Consider the following 19445-nt stretch of genomic DNA (forward strand, 5'->3'; position numbering starts at 1 on the left):
TCATGTCTGATATTAAGCGACAGCAGAATATTAATATTATTCACCAATTCACGACCTTCTTCTCTCCAGCTCTGGTTCAAGTGTGGACTGAAGCAGGAAACATGCAATACAATGTAAAAAATACATTAATATAACATAAGAATATTTCACAAAAACGGAGGCAGTAACAGAACATGTTGCACGCTACACAGTCAAACTAGCACAAAAGTATGAAAAAATATGTGAAAATATGATAAAACAATTACTGAATATGAAATGATACCTTTAGCCAAAGGGGACAATTATCCATAAAGTGCTTCCTGTAAATTAGCATATTAATTAGTCATTAAAAGCTGTCGTTTGGGGGTAGTAGGAGGTTGTGACCATGCTGAAGGTGACAGAGCTGCTTTCTGTCGGGCTTTCAGTGATGATATATGGTGCAATTATGAATACCGAGACGTAAAAAGTTTCCGATATTGAACGATAGAACAACCTTCAGAGCTTCGTTCTATAATCTGTAGTCCAGGAACTTCATACGAGAACAACAAAGAACGGCTTGAGGTTGGAGAAGCGCAAGTCACTCTGGATAAATGCTTTATATGGAAATGTCCAGATTCAGGACTGTCATCTCAAAGTGGCCTGAATTTAGCTGCCCACTAGGTGGCACTATGGGAAGAGGAAAGAGGCGTTTAGTAGAAACCTGAGAAATGACAGAAGTGTCAGCTATAAAAACACAAGACAGGGACATTAATAAGATCAGGGCGTCTGGGGGGGACTGACAGGGAACGGCGATGATGATGATTGATCGTCCATCGTGGACGGTGCAAAGAACTTGGATGAGCAACACTAATTGTTTCATGCTGACAGTAACCGATAAAATGGGATAAAATGAGGGGGAAGACATGTACAGAAAGTACGAGATCATCCAGGAAGAGCTGGATCACCCACTTCTCTATCAAATCTGCTCTGGAAATGAAGAGATCACAGCTGGACTCCATCTTGGTTATACTGGTCAACCCTGCACGGTGCAGTTGTTTTATGACACGTTTATGCATTAAATCATTTGTAAATGTACACCTGGGGAGGTAGATTCATAGATTATATAAAACTTGTATTTATAGGATGTAAGAAAGTGTCGACTGTAGCGAATCTGCAGATCTGAAATGTAAACGTCACGTGACACGGCCGCCATCAGTTCCAACATGGCGGCGTCCTTGGTAAACGTGCTTTCGACGGAGAGAAAGTGGACGTTGGTGTGACCGGCGTTATGGACCGGAGAGAGTTCACCGCGTCGCTTCTGGTCGGTTTTTAAGCAGAACTCCGGCGGCTGCATCTGCTGCTCGTTTCTGGTGGTTTGCATATTCCTGCACAGCCGCGTTTTCCATGAAGGGGGTGTGTTGCAGGCAGGTGGCTGCGCCGGGATGTGTGTTGACCTCGCACTGTTCCCACTGGACACCATTAAGACCAGGCTGCAGAGCCAACAGGGCTTCCAGAAGGCCGGGGGCTTCAGAGGGATCTACGCCGGGGTCCCTTCTGCAGCAGCCGGGTCCTTCCCCAGCGGTGAGACCTGCACCAGTACATCTTCATGTCACCCTTAAACCTCCACAAACAGCTGCATCTTTCTCTCAGAGTTTAACGTTAAGATTATAAGAGCGGATTAAAGATAAAACTGCTTTATGATTGTACCAGGAATGTCTTTCTGGTTTTTAATGTTCTGTACTCGGTGACGGGGCGTAATGGTGCTGTAACTTGGCTGATGAGGGAATTAACCAGAACTAATATTCACACTCAGGAGGGTGGGAGACGTGAACTTTTCAAGTTACGTAGTTCCAGATACCAGCCTATGAGGACGGTGTGAGCAGGAATGTCATGAATCCTGAGAAGGAGTCCCAGGGTAGAATTCAGGATTTGGGGATTTTCTGGTTCCAGCTGCCGCCTTCTTTGTCACCTATGAGACCAGCAAGACTCTGTTTGGTGACTTCATGGCAGCACCGATGGCTCCTGTCAGCCACATGATGGCTGCATCTCTTGGAGAAGTGGTAAGTGTGCCGTTGGGGGGGTTCTGGTTATTTGTGCATGTATGTGCACAAAATGTGCAAATTGACTCATTATTATATTGCATTATTTAACTAATTATTATACATTAACACAGTTGTTTTTAAATTATTGTCTTTATTTTGAAAGTTGGGCTCTGATTCAGAGAGTCGCTCCAATAATGACATGGACGTTCATAAACAATGTTCATTTTATGGAATTATTACCTCCCTGAAATCCGCGCAACGTCATGAGTTCACCCGTATTTGGTTATAAAGCCCTCAGACAGACGAACGGCCACTTGAGGGCATTATAACCAAAAAACGGGAGAAATGCACAGATTTCAGGGAGGGAAAATCAGTCCGCCTGCGGTTTTCTTACATTATGTCATTTCAATGATTGGCAGTAGTACTTTGGTGGGCAGTGGTGACCTGGTGGTTAATGAAGCGGCCCCGTAGTCAGAAGGTTGCCGGTTCGAATTCTCTTGATGAAGGTACCGTGTCCACATTTCCAGAGCAGATTTGATAGAGAAGTGGGTGATCCAGCTACCCACAGCACACGGTGAGACGTCGAAACGTGTCCTCTGCATTTAACCACCACCCTTGGTGACAGTGGGCACCATGACAGGCGCCCGGGGAGCAGCGTGTGGACACGGTACCTTCATCAAGGGGATTCGAACCGCTGTGCTGTGGTGTGTCTCACCACAACAATCACTTCACTTTCACTTGCAAAGAGCTTGGCGTCGGGATAAATGATGCCGGCTCAACCATGTGCAGCTTCATCAAAAATGTACATTTACAGCATTTACCAGACGCCCTTACCCAGAGCGACTTAGTCAGTAGTTACAGGGACGGTCCCCCCCTGGAGACACTTAGGTCCCTGTAACTACTGACTGTAAGTCGCTCTGGATAAGGGCGTCTGGTAAATGCTGTAAATGGAACGCGTAGGATTCATCAGTGCACCTGGTTGCCTAAAACTCCGTCCGGCTGTATAATATTTTGCAGCGGACAGCAACAAATTGAATGAATGTTGCGTTTCTGCATAAAATGATTTATCGCCATCTGATGTTGAATACGTGTTGAAATCACGCTGTATGCTGAGTGCTGCCTGTATAGAGTCACTAGCTTGAATGAACGGTGTAGGGTGGTAGTAGCCTAGTGGGTAACACACTCGACTATGAACCAGAACACCCAGGTTCAAATCCCTGAGTGTCTCCAGGGGGGGACTGTCCCTGTAACTACTGGTTGTAAGTTGCTCTGGATAAGGACGTCTGGTAAATGCTGTAAATGTGTTTGGCGTCTCTGTCGACTCTGAGCCGTTTAGCATTCAGCTGCTGCTGATTTATGGATTTTATAGCTTTCTATGAAACTTTATAGAGTATCCTGATGGAAATAGTCAATAATAATTATGGTTAAAGAGGGTTTATTCTAAACATATTTGTTAACATGGCCCTTCCCGCGCTCCATACTGAACCTCATAGTCTACTGCAAAAATTCAGTATGGTCTAAAGAATAAAGTGTATGTGGGGATGGGACCTTCATCAAGGGGACATCAGTGGCACCCTTCTTATTAGAGTCCACTTCATGACCACTGGTCACACTTCCTCGCTTCGTTGTGTAGTGTGTGTTTGTGTGTATCTTTGGTTGTTGTGTGCTGTGTGTGTACGGTTTGTGTGTGTGTGTGTGTATATTTGTGTTGATGTTTGTTGTGTGTTTGTGTAGAAAAACCCTGTTCACTGCTGTCGGGGTGGAGAACCGCTGCTGTCCAGCACATTCATCTTCATTCTCGCAATGTTTGTGCTGAAAGCTCATTTGTCAAGTTAAAGGACTTTTTCTTTTTTCTGCATTTATAAACCTCGTCTCTGGGGGACGTGGTGGAAAATACAGCGTGACGCGACTCGGGAGGAGTGCGGCTACACAAATGATCCACGCGTCGCCTCACATTTATTCTGTCTCTCTAACTGCCCCATTTTCACCACCGTTTCTGAACTGGCCACAGCACAGGGACGGTCCCCCTGGTCAGGATCTTTCAAAAAGTCCCCATATTACAGTCCAGCGTTCCAATCACTGTTCTGGGGCATCCAGTGGGTCTCCAACCAGCTGGGGTCTGAGTGAGCAGCAGCGCCCCCATTCGATTAAAGCAGGAATTTTGATTCTGAATGTTCAGAGGGGCCTCAACTACAGGAGATCTGTGAAACGAGCTTTGTCACCCTGGATCTCAAGCAGATGGCGGTGCTGTTCCCTGACTTGACACTCGGCGGCGCTCACATCACATGGTAGAGCTCGGTCAGCTCTTGGTGGCGCTCTACACTCTTGTTATGGCTGTTGTGAGCATCGTATCACAGCAAGGTGGAAAACATCCACAGGATTCATTTAAAGGTCCCCGACATGAAAATGTGACTTTGTGAGATGATTGAACATTAATACGAGTTCCTCCAGTCTGTCTACGGTCCTGCGGTGGCTAGAAATGGCGGTCGATGTAAAGAGTTTTGGTCGTTCTGCTTCACCGTTCTGAGAGCGGCAGCTCAGACAGTCGGATCTGGAATTTTTCCCCTTATGGCATCATAAGGGGAAAGGTCACCTCCTGTTTCTCACGCTTTTTACACCCGCCCCTAAAACATCATCTCCACCGACTGTCATGGCTTCCAAATGACACAATATCCTGTCTGTACCAAACACTGTGGTTGGTGAATGGTGTTGATTCTATAGGCCGCTCTCGTCCTCGTCCCGCCTCTCCCCTCCTCATTAGCATTTAAAGATACAGACGGCGAAGTGGCGCGTCCTGGGGCTGGTGGATAGGAGTTGTTTAAGTGCAGGAATGATGGGACATTAGTGAAGGGACCTGTACCTGCTGTCCCCTCTCTCTCAATGACTCACATCTTGTAGTTATTGGTCATTTTTACCAGTAAGAACAGCTGGGCCTGCAGTTGACTGGCACTGTAGAACATGGCTTCCTGTCTAACTTGAGCGCTTTTCTGAGCCAGTAGGATGCGGAGACATTTGATTTATTACATATTTGCTTTTAATGTAATGTGATTTTTATGTGTTTAGCGGTTTTGTAAATATACACACACACACACACACATATACAGTAGAGGCCAAAAGTCTGGACACCTTCTCATTCAATGTTTTTTCTTTATTTTCATGACCATTTACGTTGGTAGATTCTCACTGAAGGCATCAAAACTATGAATGAACACATGTGGAGTTATGTACTTAACAAAAAAAGGTGAAATAAGTGAAAACATGTTTTATATTCTAGTTTCTTTGCTCTGATTACTGCTTTACACACTCTTGGCATTCTCTCGATGAGCTTCAAGAGGTCATCACCTGAAATGCTTCTCCAACAGTCTTGAAGGAGTTCCCAGAGGTGTTTAGCACTTGTTGGCCCAGCTCACCCCAAACCATCTGGATTGGGTTTAGGTCCGGTGACTGTGGAGGTCAGGTCTCCACTTTTTATTAAGTACTGGGCTCTGTTTACCTGTGACATGTCCTGCAGGTGGCCTGCCTGGTCCGTGTGCCCACCGAAGTGGTGAAGCAGAGGACGCAGGCGTCTCCCTCCACCAACACCTACCGGGTGCTGCTGTCCACCCTGAGAGAGGAGGTAACCCCCCCCTTCCCTGGAGGACTGTCCATCCTGCATTTCCTGCATGCCCATCTAACCTCACTTCATCCCTCACCCAGGGTCTCCGCGGGCTTTATCGAGGCTACGGGAGCACCGTGCTCAGAGAGGTAATGACACGTCGCTCCACCTTTATCTCCACCTTCAACAATAACTGAGGTCTGAATTCAGAACCGTACAGACGTGGTGGGGGTCCAAGGATGAATTTTATAGCCACTAAATAAAGCCTCCCACCACATGATTGTGTAATAAGTGTTAATTAAGGCCTAGCCCTGGACTGAGCTTCTTGAACGGGGCACAGACCCAATATTACTGTTCGTTATGTAATGCATATGTTATGTAATTGGCTCAGTGGTGGCCTAGCAGGTACGGAAAAATGGACTCGTAATCGGAAGGTTGAGGGTTCAAATCCCGATCCGCCAAGGTGCCACTGAGGTCCCCTTGATGAAGGTCTCGTATCACGTTCCTTTCCCATGTTACCTGGCCTGGCTACCGCTTCTCTTTCGGCGGAGGGCGGGCGAGAGGCTGGCTTGTCCAGGTACTCTTGGTTCGCCTTTTTGTGTGAGCTTTTCAAATGGACTTTCAGATTCGTGGGGTTTTTCCCCTTGGGAAATATTCCACATATTGTATCACCTGCTTCTACAACAAGGCACTTACTTTTATTTTTGACACTGTCATAATCAAAGAAATCCCAAATAGGACTCTGCCGCTTTCTTCCGACTTTCGTTGCAGCCACCAGGCTAGCCGGCGGCGTCACGGACAGACTATGGACACATGACGTCACAGACCACGTGTTACCATACTGGACAAACACCTGGCTTAAAACTGGCAGCGTGAAGTAAATAGATTTTAATTCAACCCAAAAGGCTTATTACAAAGACGAAAATGAAGGACGTTTTTGCTATAATAATCGTTCGTTTTGTATACACACAAAACAGTTTCAGTTAGTTTTGGTTTTTTTTTTTCTTTAACTCTTTATTTCAGTTGATGAAAATGGTTTTTCAATTCTAGTTTTAGTTTTATCGTTCGTTTTCGTTAACTATAATAACCTTGCTCCCCGGGCACCTGTCATGGTGGACACTGCTTACCAAGGGTGATGGTTAAATACAGAGGACACGTTTCACCGTGTCACTGTGTGTTGTGCTGCAGCGTCTTTTTCTAAAACGTTTTGATTTCTGGAGAAATTAAGATGTAGGATTTTTTTTTTCCGCCCTCGTTTTATCCATCTAATCCACCTAATTAGTAATTTTCTGGATGCAAGTCGTCCTGAAGGGGCTCTGAAAAGATGAATCTACTTGGTTGCCTGTCGAGATGCTCAGAATTTTAGTGTCTTAATTGAAAGCGACCGGCTTTTGAAACTATTTTTGAAACTGGTGTTCATCAACATTGGGTCAGTGGTGGCCTAGCGGTTAAGGAAGCGGCCCCGTAATCAGAAGGTTGCCGGTTCGAATCCCGATCCGCCAAGGTGCCACTGAGCAAAGCACCGTCCCCACACACTGCTCCCCGGGCGCCTGTCATGGCTGCCCACTGCTCACTCAGGGTGATGGTTAAATACAGAGGACAAATTTCACTGTGTGCACTGTGTGCTGTATCACATGTGACAATCACTTCACTTTCTGTCACATTGAGCACTTTAGCCACTAGGGGTCAGACAAAGGATATAACTTTTTATATATTTATTGTTGTTATTAATATGGGTTATGTTTGAGTGTAATATCACTCAAAAATAATGTCTCAGGTTGCCATATTGTACCTGTTTGTCATTTAAAATATTATATACGTATTTTGTCCCCTTTTACATTTCTAAATGGTCCTAAATCTTTCAATGATGACGACACTTGTCTTACACGAGACATCCTGCTGTTCTGACAGCCGTGCCACCCGTCCATCTTCGCTCTGATTTCACCACCTCCTGGCAGGTCCCTCACCTGCACTACGGGGTGCTGGCGGCTCAGCAGAACAAAAGCCCCGATGATTTATGGGCTTGGCGTTCCTTGCGTAACACGTTCCCCGAATCTCCATGGGCTCCTGAGCATCAGCGCTTCTTCTGGGCAGAGATGAGTGGGAAGGTGAGCTGGTGGCCTGGAGGACTTGCAGCGTTGAGGTGCGGAAGCTCGCCGCGTGGAGCACGTGGGAATTCTCTCTGAGCAGGTCCGGGCGGCCCTCCTCCACCCGACGCGAGGCAGCGTCGCCCTCGGGGCCCGTGCGGCACCAGCCCAATTTGTCTGGATTAACCCACAGTTTACTTTGCTGCAGCGTGGCGCTCGCAGCACGTTCTGCTCGGGCGGGTGGAGGAGGAGTTGCAGCTCCTTCTGTCGTATTCGCACGAAAAACGTAACAGCGTATTACTGTAATTTAATATAATGGTGAAAATGGGATTACAGTGTTATATTTAATGTAATAATACGAGCTCTCAACAAACACAACACTTTAAGGACGTAACACTAATACACTAAAGCACTTTCACTGTCAATCACTTCTGGACTTCCACACCTTCCACATATTTGCATATTGGTTCAGTGTATACTTGCAATATTTGCAATGCTGTGGTTTTGAATTTGAAGGGACCACTCTGCTCGTACTCTGTAGATGTCCTCTCTGGTCCACATTCGCTCATCTGATCCTGGCTGCCAGGGGTGGACGGTGGACGGGTGGGACGTTTGGTTTTTCACCCGGCAAATGAGGGCGATATTTTACACCATGTGTCTGAAGGGACGGTTCTTCCCAGAACCTGGACGCGTGTCTTCATTAGCGTGTTGCCATCAGGCTGTCCCTGGTCCATATGGAGCACAGACCCACACAGCAGGGATCTCTTCTGCTCATAAGTCCCTGTTTTCATGTAGAAATAAATGTTGTTGTCCACTGTATACATGCTTCATATGGTGGGTGGTGGACAGGATGGAGTTCGTGCTCCACGCCAGGGACACTGTGGTGCGTGGTATACGGTACGTGACTCTACTGCAGCACCCTGCACTGTAACTTTATATTCGCCCCTAAATCACTGCTCATGTAATCCACATGCGCCCCAGACCCGAGAGACAATCAGCTCTGGCGAGGGACTCGTACGGGACCAGCGTCTGTTCGCCGCCTTGCCGTGATTTATCAGGCCCTGCAGGTTGTGTGTTGTGGTGGAGTCGTGCCGGTTGGTTCTCATCAGGCCTGACAGGCTGTTGGTCGGCGTGTTCCCTCGTTCTCCGTCTCGGTGGGACGCTGCTGTCCCGGCTCGGATATGAGTGGGTTTGGATGGGGCGTGTTTTGGGGTTTAAGCCGCAGCTGATTGTCATTGATTCTACTCCCAGTCGGTAGTGATATGTCACCAAAAATACAATGTAAGCCAACCATCGCGGTCACATGTGTTTCCAATAAAGGTTAATGCCGCGGCGAGGAGAAGGGGCTGTGGGGGTCTGCGTGGACATTCTGGACTGGGTAAGTGGGGCTCTCCAAATGGCCCGATGACCTCTGACCCGAGCAGGAATGTGTGTGAGACCTGGCTGGGCTCCTCTCATCCTATTGGCTGTGATAAATCAGCTGGTTGGCGCTGGTTGACGAGGTGAGGACGTCTCCAGGAAGATGCTGACGATTAAGACACTTCCTGTCTAACAGTTGAAAGTTCGGTTCCAACCTTGACCCTAGACTTCACTTTGGTTCCAAGATCTGCTCAACCTTCTGAACTCCTCACGTTTTAATGAGACGTGCAGGAGACGCTGCACCTGAAAAGGGTCGAGGAGAAAGCAGAGCTGTGTGCTGTAAATTCGTTAGAACCTGTGGATTTAAACCTTATTTGGGGGGGGCACACATGCATGGACCAGGAGGTGGGCTGCACCTGCTGGAGACGCTGCCCTGTGGAGGTGGTGTCAGGACGCCGCTGAATCAGCTGTGTGGGACGGAGGGAGTTCCATACATGGAGTGTTTGTCTGCAGCACCGCTGAGCCTGAGGGAGTTTTGTTGTTCTGGTTCCGTCCATGTTCCTCAGAGTCCTGACCTCCATAATCCAACCAGATCTTATTCTGGTGTGTGTGTGTTTGTTTAGATTTTTTCTGGGTCAGTAATTGGATTCTTGGAACGCTGCTGTGTCCGTGTTCTCTCCCTCCCTCCTTCCCTCTGTCTTTTCTTCTGATGGGAGATCTTTGAGATGATGAGTACAGAATGATCTGGATCTAGACACATTTAGAAAAGCAGCACCAGTGGGTCTGGGGTGGAGATGCTGTGCTACACTTGGCCATGTGGCCTATTGACAGGAGGAAGTCATGTCTGTGAGAACTTCAGAAATAACATGGAGAGGAGCAGCGAGCAGATACTTCTGGTGTCTGTCTGGGGAGTTCCGTAAAAAACAACATCTCTGAACGTCCTCCTGCCTCTCGGGGCATCACGTGTCATGATGAAGCGGGAACTCGTTTATTGCATTCATACATTTTTTTAATCAGTTATGATGATATCAGATGCAATGAAGACTCGACTCTAACTTCTAACTTTTCAAAGATAATAACGGTCTAAACCTCCAGGACTCAGCGTGCTCTGAAGTGTGTGTGTGTGTGTGTGTGTGTGAACTGGTAGCAGCTTGATGCGGCACTTTGTCTTGTTTGTTTGATTGTCGCGTGGAACGCCGTCACTTGCGGCTGCAGCTCGGCGTTTTTTTCCGAACCGCACGACATAAATATTTTGCCCTTTTTTTCTGGGAACGGTTTCTCTCATCGTGTTGGAATTGTTCTCCTGATTGCCTGCCAGCATTTTGATTCCGAACACACACACACACACACCTCAAGACAAGTCTTAATTTGTCAGGAATATTATTGGCTCGTCCTGCCTGGTGCAGCACTGCAGGCTGATGGGACCGGAGGTGGCCTGCGCCGTGATTGGCCGAGGGAGACATTCCGGAGTGGGATCTGGGGTTCTGCTTGTTTAAACACACTTTTGCAGGCCGAGGCGTTCTGAGCCGTCAGGTGGAATTTGCTGGCGAGCGCACGACGTGGGCGGGGCAGCTTGGAGAGGGTGGAGCCTCAGCTCTCCGGTTACGGTCATGTGCACTGATGAACATTTACACCCACACACACACACACACACACACACAAATACCTGAACAGGAGTAAAATGTCTGGGTCCCACAGGAACGAGATCAAATCTTCTTCTGAAATTGGATTAGCACTTACGATGATTCCTCAGAATGCCACGCCCCTCCATTACAGCCATTCTGTGTTTGTGAGCTCTGTGCTGAGATTCTCCACTGATCTGGTGTGTGTGTGTGTGTGTGTGTGTGTGTCGAAGTGGGTGGAGTGTGATTTCAGCATTCAGGACGTTTGGAGGTTGATTTGGCTCCGTGCCGATGAAAGAGAACAGAGTTTTTGGGGGGGATGGACCGCCGTGGTTAATTGCTCACGTTCCGACTTAGCTGATGATCCGGTGGTGTTCTGTGATTTATTGATCCCAGCTTAGACCCAACAACAAATTCCTCTCCAACCAAATTCAGAATTAATCAGCCATCCAGCCGCAATTCTGTGGCCTGGCAAGAGAAAAGAGAGCTTGGAGAACGTCCTCTCCAACTCACACCTGTTCAGCGTCGACCCCTGACCCCGAGGTATGTGGGGGGCGTGGTGTTCACTGCTGTGACCCCATATATGGAGAAATTAAAAATGAGAGTAAAGGTGGAGACATCAGTTCTCTTTAGCCCCGCCCACCATATTTTACACTTTCTTCTCGAAATTGCCTTTCATCTGCAGGGGCTGACCTGCAGGTTGAAAGGAATGGACAGATGTGATTTTTGACAGTCTTGGCTGGACAAGACCAGCACCTGCAAAACCAGAACCCAGAAGAATGACCACACCCGAGGCCATAAACCTGGAGAACCGTTACTGGCGATCTTTAGAAAGGGTCCTGGGTGAAGATGCTCTGTTTTCTTCTCATGTGATGGTCCGTGCCGTGTTCTGCTGAATCAGGCCGCGCTGATTGCTTCACCATCTGAGTCCCATCTGCGTCCTGTTGCTCAACCTCCCCCCTTTATGAGTCTCTGTTCCCTCCCCTCACGCTGGAGCTGATGTTTCTCCTCACGAATCTCCAAAAATTCCTCCTGAGACTCTCTTTCCAACGAGTGAAGTGCCAGAAACCGTTCCGACTTCCACTGGACGTTCCTGGACGTTCAGACCTGTGTTGCTGAGGTCTGAGGGAGGTTCCTCGTCTGGGTCTGTGTCCAGCTGTCCTCCGGCTGGTGTGTGTGTGTGTGTGTGTGTGTGTGTGTGTGTGTGCTCTCACCGCCTCCAGACACGCCTCCTGATTGGATCTGGACTTCTCATCAGAATGCAGACGGCACGGCTGCCCTATTAAAGCCATTTAAAGTCAAATTTCAGGTGGCCGCAGCCTCGGTGATCAGGTTCAGCTTCACTTTATATCGACGCGCGTTACGCTCCACGTCAGACGAGGGCCCACCAGAATACTAATGTCCTCACCGCCGCGTCCCATGGGACAAAGTGACAAGAAACTTGGTCTTTATCTCCCTGACGGTCACAGGGAATGATAATGTCACACACACACGGAGACACATCTAACATTCATGTGTGAAGCTCCACCCCTCAAACACACACACACACAGATGTTTGAGGAGCTTGTGGATTGAAGGATGTCTCAGAAGTTCTCATTCAGGCTGCTACGAGTGTGTAAAGTACGAGTGTGCGTCATCTGTGCCTCGAACTCCACGCTCCCCTAAACTGAAGCATGGTTCTCCAGCGGGTGACCAGGTGCAGACCAGGAAACGTCAAATTCCAAACAGATCCAGGAGATTTGGACCGTTATTATCTTTGAAAAGTTAGAAGCTGTTTTATTTTCAGTGATCTGCTAGTGAGTAATGAGTCGAGTCGTCATTGCATCTGATATCATCGTAATTCAAAATCTCTTTCACCACTGTAAAACCGGTTTAAATATGGCTCCTCGCTTACCTTGATCCCCAACATTATATGGCACAGGTCTCTGGGCCACGGCCAATTTCGTTTAACGCCCGCATTCGCCACCGCCTCGCCTGCACCCCCGTAACGTCTCGTAGTGACCTTGTGACGTGGTGACGTGGTGACGTGTGCGGGGTGTAACGGGAGATGTTCTCTGTCCATCAGGACTGAAACTCCCATTCTAGGGGCACTTTGAGAAGTGTTTGATGAATCATTTTTTTCCCCTTTTCACCTTCATGGCGGCTTTGTTCACCATCGTCATCCCCGTCAGCCGCTCGATGAGATGATCATTAACATGAGTGAATGATCAGAAGGAGTTCAGTATAATAAACCTCCAGGACTGTTGGAAACTGGTGGACAGAAGACTAGAGGGTGAAATGGGGTGCTAGTGGCCTAGTGGGTAACACACTCGCCTATAAACCAGTAGACCTGGGTTCAAACCCCACTTACTACCATCGTGTCCCTGAGCAAGACACTGTCACTACTGTCACCCTGACTGTAAGTCGCTCTGGATAAGGGCGTCTGGTAAATGCGGTAAATGTAAATGCTGCCATCACAGCAAAAGCTCCCTGGTTTTGTCACTTTTTAGGTTTATAACCTCACGTGTTTCACGTCTTTTCCATCTTCGGTTCTGTGAGACGTCTTTTTATGTCCTTTTGCAGATCCCGTTCTCCCTGGTCCAGTTCCCGCTGTGGGAGTACCTGAAGGTACGTAGCGCCGCTCCTCTGGCATGTTTACGGCCGTGGCCACCGCAGGGTTGATTTGAAGGAGCCGTCGCCTGTAGTGACCCCGCTGCCCCGCCCGCTTCGTCTGCAGCCTCGGCCCCGGGGCCCGGGCTCAGCGCGGCTCAATTTTGCGAATGACATCACGTCTCTGAAGCGAAAACAGAAGATTCCAGTCACGTTGGAGTGGAAGGTCCAGCCGCCCGGAATCCTGGTGCGGAGGACAATGGTGCTGGCAGCTGTGGGGTGACGGAACCACGTTCCTCTCTGAGAATCAGAGGCGTCTTTTCATGGCCCCCCCTTCTTGTCACACTTTCAAAGACATTCTCTCCAGGCCATCTGCACAAAGCTGGTGCAGAACCGCGCTCCATAACGGCCACAGAGGCGTGAAGTGACAGCCGAGTCTCAGCTGAAGGCCTTTTTGTGTTCTTCTACAAACATCTGCCAGCAGGAACACTTTCCAGTGGGAACACATCAGATCTTGTGCGCCACTTCATGGATTGGACTGTTTTTGGCTGTTTGAAGCCAAATGTTTGATGTCCTTCCAGCTCCCAGTGTTCATCTGACCATGTACACTTTTAACCAGAATTCACATGTAACATCTTCTCAGCAGGAAGTTGATCAGAGTAGGAAAAATGTTTCTGGTGTTTCTGCTCATTTTTCCTTGGTCATTAGATGGTTTATGATTGGGTGGAGTGAAGTGCTCGTTTGGATGAAACTCGCCATGAGGCTCTTCAGCATCTTCTCACATTTGAAAAAAGCTCTGGAATCCAGCAGATGTTGGGTTCTTCCATCTCTAACGCTGGCCTCAGTCACGTCAACCAAGAAGACGTTGTTGACTATGTGAAACTGCTGCTGCTGGAGGTCTGTAGCTCCGCCTTCCGCCATTTCTCCTTGCTAATCTGCCAATCTGCACGTGGGGGCGGGGCTACCAGGTTACCACGTGAACCTGATCTGTTTCTGAAGAAGTCAGTGCATCTACGGCATGGAACACAAGTCACCTGTGTGTGTTCCTCTGTCTCGCAACATCACCATGGCAACATAAGTTCACCACGCCCCAGAACTGACCCATGACACACTCCTCTGTCCAGGTGTGTGTGTGTGTGTGCGTGCGTGTGTGTGTGTGCTCAGATTTGCTTTCAATTTGTTATTCCTTTTAATCTGCACACTAATGAAACACACACGATGCTCCCCAGCTCAGTCCTGACACACACACACACACACCCTGTATTACTGTGGTGTGCAAGATTCCCACAAATATATGAATACTGTGTGTGGGTGGGTGTGAAATATTTACAATAATTTCATGCTTTGCTTCACTTGCTTTTGCCCTCAGGCTGATCAGCAGCTCACAGGTGCAAGATCACCTGCAGCCCCGCCCTTCTCTCTCACACACACACACACACACACACACACACACACACAAACAAACAAGACTGGCTGGGACACCATTAATATTCCAGGAATTTGCCCAGAGAGAAAGTTTCCTTTTGACTGGAACATGAACACGAGCTCGATTCTGGAGGTTCTGGATGTTCTGAAGCGTTCCTGCTCAGCATGATGTAGAATGGAATGACCTTCACCTGGGAGTGCAGCTTCATCACCAGACTTCAGCTGGGTTGAAGGTTCCTCTGTCGCGTCGGCCCGCCCTCACACGTGAAATATTGCAGCGTTATTGAATATGGGCAGTAAATTGGGTGAATGCTGTTTTTTACACTAATCCTGTCAGGTCTGGTCCATAAATAGTGAAATAATCACCTGGCATATTCCAGAATTGATGTAAAATGAACATCATCCTGGGTTTAATCTCAGTGTAGTAGAATGTTGTGGTTGAACTGTGAAGAACATCTCCCTCTCTCTCCCTCAGAGTCTGTGGTCGTGGAGGGAAGGTCGCCCCGTCCACTCCTGGCAGGCTGCGCTGTGTGGAGCGTTTGCAGGTGGGGAGGATTATGTGGATCCCTGGGAAACGGGGAGGGGACGGAGTGTTCTGGATTCACGTTCCATTCCAGCAGGTCGGCCGATCGGTCGCTGTCACTCGCGCCTGATTGGCTGTTGTATAGAAAATGTAGTCAGGCTGAAGGCGGAGTTGCAGGGGACGGTCAGTGGGGACGGGGTCCATCCCAGCTGTCTGACCTCCTGTGCTGGTTTCCACGCGGGACCCATAATTCAGAGCGGCTGAGACGCGCTGCAGTGGCGTCATGCAGAGGACATGACACCCGCAGGACCCAGAGCATGGCCGCAAGCCACCACACCTGGCTGAGCTCTCTCTCTCTCTCTCATTTATATTTATATATATATATATATATATATATATATATATATATAACAGATACACAAATATACATAAAAAATATATACTCTACTCACAATAAGTTAGGGACATTGTTATTTTCAGGAGTGCTCTTCCTATTTGCTCTGAATTGTAATTCAAAGCTCCCTTTGATATTACTAATAATGTATGAGAAGAAACACAATTTTCAAGATGCACCAGTTTAATATTTATTACCCCAAAAATGTAGACAGGGACAGGGATCACCCCAAATAACAACAATTGACATTGTCAGTAGCGGGTGTTTCCACCATTTGCCACAATGACAGCTTGATGGCGACGTCTCACCAGCCTCATGATGTCCTGAAGTGGCCCCGTAATCAGAAGGTTGCCGGTTCGAATCACGATCCGCCAAGGTGCCACCAAGGTGCCACTGAGCAAAGCACCGTCCCCACACACTGCCCCCCGGGCAAAAATGCCTTGCAAAAATTGACTCAATGGGCTTTACCAGGCTTCCAATATCAGAATACTTTGTGACTGTTTCTTTTTGCACTGAAACATTATTACAAAAGCTGTTGGGAATAAAATTAGACATTTCTTGATTAGAAAGGCCAAAAGTCTGGACACCTTCTCCTTCAATGTGTTTTCTTTATCTTCATGAACATTTACGTTGGTAGATTTTCACTGAAGGCATCAAAACTATGAATGAACACATGTGGAGTTCTGTACTTAACAAAAAGTGGAGACCTGACCTCCACAGTCACCGGACCTGAACCCAGTCCAGATGGTTTGGGGTGAGCTGGACCAACAAGTGCTAAACACCTCTGGGAACTCCTTCAAGGCTGTTGGAGAAGCATTTCAGGTGACGACCTCTTGAAGCTCATCGAGAGAATGCCAAGAGTGTGCAAAGCAGTAATCAGAGCAAAGAAACTACAATATAAAACATGTTTTCACTTATTTCACCTTTTTTTGTTAAGTACAGAACTCCACATGTGTTCATTCATAGTTCTGATGCCTTCAGTGAGAATCTACCAACGTAAATGGTCATGAAGATAAAGAAACCACATTGAATGTTGGCCTGTACTGTGTATTTATAGTGGCACTTGAGAGAACACGAGAGAAAAGACTTTTCAGGGACTTTATATACACAAAAACCAGATACATGCACAGATTTCATTGATTCTAGCAACTGGTTTCACACACAATTATATGAAAACCGATGCACAAACACACACACACATACATACATACATACACACACACCAGCAGATTTCTGCTCACATTTAATTTGTACACATTTCTCAATATTTTATTGAGTCTTCTGTGATTTATGAAGAAGCTCCGTGTGTGACCAAGTGCCATTAGTGATGTGACGCAGCCTCTTCTGTAGACTATTAGACACACACACACACACACACACACACACACACACACACCCAGGTCGCGATGACCCGGTTCGTTCAACTATGAGACGTGATTTAAAAGCCTCTCGGTGTTCCAGTGCTCCATCCCTCCTGGCTTCTTCTCCGTTCACACTCAGCATCCATAATCCATATTATATAACAGTCTTCCTGTTTTGGGGCCTTCTGAGCAGGTTTAGGGGTGTCCTTCACATCATTCCAACTTGGCCTGGAGTGGAGAGGTGGGTGGGGTCTTGGTCCAGAAGGGGCGGGTCCGACTGAAGCACATGATGTTGAGGTTTTGTGTTGTAATAATGGTGTATGTTCAGGTCGGGGTGGGTAGATGTTTCCTGGTCTCCTGACCTCAGTCGGTGTGTCAGTTCACTGGATTTATCTCCACCACACCAGCCAGTGTCAGCAGCTGCAGAGTTTCCACATCCCTGATCTCTGTCTGTGTGTGTGTGTGTGTGTGTGTGTGTGTGTGTCTGTGTGTGTGTGTGCGCGCACTCAGGTGCAGTAGCTGCATTTGTCACCACGCCACTGGACGTAGCGAAGACCAGGATCATGCTGGCGAAGGTACGACGCCGTGTTTAAAACTCCTGTCTGCTGATGCCTCCCAGACCGAATGTGAGGAACAAACACTGGGGACGCGGTGACACCCTCATCCGTCTCCCGCCGCGGGCGTGTAAATCCCTGGTAGAACATGTCTGAAATGGACGTTCTACAACGTTAATAAACGTGTTATTATTTACATGATTCTGATTATTAGGCGTTAATGAGGCGTTAATGGTCCTTCACTCGTCCCCTCTGTCCCCTCAGGCCGGCTCCAGCGTGGCCAGAGGCAGCCTCCCCTCGGTCCTGTACGGAGTGTGGCGGAGTCGGGGCGTGTCTGGGTAAGTCTGGCGCCCTCAGTTGTGATTGGCTGGTAGGTGGTCTGAAAATATTCCACACATACTGCCGAGACTGGCAGCTGACCAGCCAGGGGAATTCTGGGAAATGTGCTGGGTATTCCGATATGAATTTAGACTGAAAGTACGGGGCGAGGCTTCAATCGGCCCAGCGAGGCCAGAAAATGCTTCCATGTGTCCGCAGAGCCCCGGAGTCCCGATCCGACCCCTCGCTGCAGCGGTCAGGGTCTGGCCACGCCCCCACGCCGGACCCTGAACGCGGCCAGCTCGGGTTCCAGATCTCTGGGAAGTGATCGCTTATTTTTAGCCTTATTAACAGTGACTGGAGGTGACGTGTTGTGCCGAGTCAGAGCCCCAGGGACAGGGACAGGAAGGGACTTAAACGTGTCCCCGAAAGCTACAGCAGTGACGTGGCTACAGATTAAAAACCGACACTGACCCCCAGTCGCAGCGCGGCGCAGCCGGGGACACATGCGTCCTTGCTGACTTGTTCCAGGTGCAGCGTTTACACACGGCGGCGCTCCGAAGCGCGCTCGGAATGGCCGGAATAGTTCGGAGATCCCGACATTGGCAGTTGGCGAAACTGACGTATTGGCGGCCGGCCGCTTGTGACCCCGTTTCGAAACGTGGACTCCGGTGCTCCGGTCACCTCATGGTCACAGCTCCCAGCGATTCCCGATGCAACCCGGTTCCTTCCTGAGGGGAGAGAGAGAGAGAGAGAGAGAGCGGGCCGTTCCCAGTCATGCTGGCTGGCCCCCGGGGGCCGGCTTTAACACCGAAAACAGCTGTGGGAGCAAGCAGAACCCCGGTTCCGCAGGCCGGCTGCGCCCCCCGTCACCTTCCTGTCATTGAGGGAGCTCCTCATTCTCATCAACTTTGCACGTGTGTCCATCCCAGGCTCTTCGCAGGTAGCGTTCCCAGGATCACGTTCATTAGTGTGGGCGGGTTCATCTTCCTGGGGGCGTACGAGAAGGTCCGCCACACCCTGCTCTGACTGCTGGGCGGACGGGTGAAGGTGCGGTCCCAGTCTGAGCTGGTCCTCCTGTGGGCGCAGATGGACACCTGGTGGCGTGGACCGGACTTCACGTATCTGCTGTATGACCACCTTTGCATGGTTTCCACATTAAACGTTGTTCTTTTCAAACTGCTGCTTTCTGGGCTTTTTTGTTCACCATCATCTCAGGGTCTTTAAGGTGTGAAGGTCTGACACCAGTCATCATGAAAGATCTGAAAACAAGGCCTGGATTTGAATCCGAGGTCCACATTTGCACCCTTTACATGACCTTCTGTAATTCAGGCTTTTCGCCCATGAGATCCTTGAGTAAATCCTATCTTGACTTAACCTTGAGGAACCTCTACCATTATGCCACTCTCCTGGAGACAAATGAGGCCACAGGTGTGGATCCTTGTCAGGCCTGTCACCATCCTGCTGGGGGGGACATTGGTGGCCATTCCAGCCCTGTCGTCATCAGCAGGCAGGAATCTGGAATGTGTTCTCTCCGCCTCCGACTGGACAACCGGAGAACATGCAGAACATTACAAGGGACCCACATGGATGTGTACGATGAAGATGTTTGGTCTAA

At 48.6% G+C, this 19445-nt stretch overlaps 1 protein-coding gene across 3 annotated transcripts; it reads left to right on the forward strand.

Annotated features, from left to right (window-relative positions):
* The first annotated feature begins 1169 nt into the window (after positions 1 to 1169).
* LOC114782584 (S-adenosylmethionine mitochondrial carrier protein-like) lies at positions 1170 to 19006 on the forward strand. Of its 3 annotated transcripts, none has more exons than XM_028968433.1 (10): positions 1170 to 1279; positions 1383 to 1539; positions 1909 to 2018; positions 5512 to 5616; positions 5697 to 5744; positions 13226 to 13270; positions 15153 to 15222; positions 17466 to 17530; positions 17774 to 17847; positions 18760 to 19006. In XM_028968433.1, exons 1-10 carry the CDS (start codon positions 1247 to 1249, stop codon positions 18854 to 18856), a joined length of 804 nt encoding a protein of 267 aa, XP_028824266.1. In that variant the 5' UTR covers positions 1170 to 1246; the 3' UTR covers positions 18857 to 19006. The 3 variants fall into 3 exon arrangements, with proteins under 3 accessions (XP_028824266.1, XP_028824267.1, XP_028824265.1); XM_028968434.1 differs by lacking the exon at positions 18760 to 19006 and adding an exon at positions 18359 to 18738; XM_028968432.1 differs by lacking the exons at positions 17466 to 17530; positions 17774 to 17847; positions 18760 to 19006 and having other exon boundaries at positions 15153 to 16206.
* Positions 19007 to 19445: the final 439 nt, after the last annotated feature.

The sequence above is a fragment of the Denticeps clupeoides genome, unplaced genomic scaffold (genome assembly GCF_900700375.1).
Source record: "Denticeps clupeoides unplaced genomic scaffold, fDenClu1.1, whole genome shotgun sequence".
Classification (NCBI taxonomy): domain Eukaryota; kingdom Metazoa; phylum Chordata; class Actinopteri; order Clupeiformes; family Denticipitidae; genus Denticeps; species Denticeps clupeoides.

Bases quoted from the DNA above. Each gene is read 5' to 3' on its own strand.
- LOC114782584 (XM_028968432.1), top strand. From the start codon at position 1,247: ATGGACCGGAGAGAGTTCACCGCGTCGCTTCTG. The intron at 2,019-5,511 runs GTAAGTGTGCCG...CATGTCCTGCAG, and splicing joins CTGCATCTCTTGGAGAAGTG to GTGGCCTGCCTGGTCCGTGT. The intron at 5,745-13,225 runs GTAATGACACGT...GTCCTTTTGCAG, and splicing joins GGAGCACCGTGCTCAGAGAG to ATCCCGTTCTCCCTGGTCCA.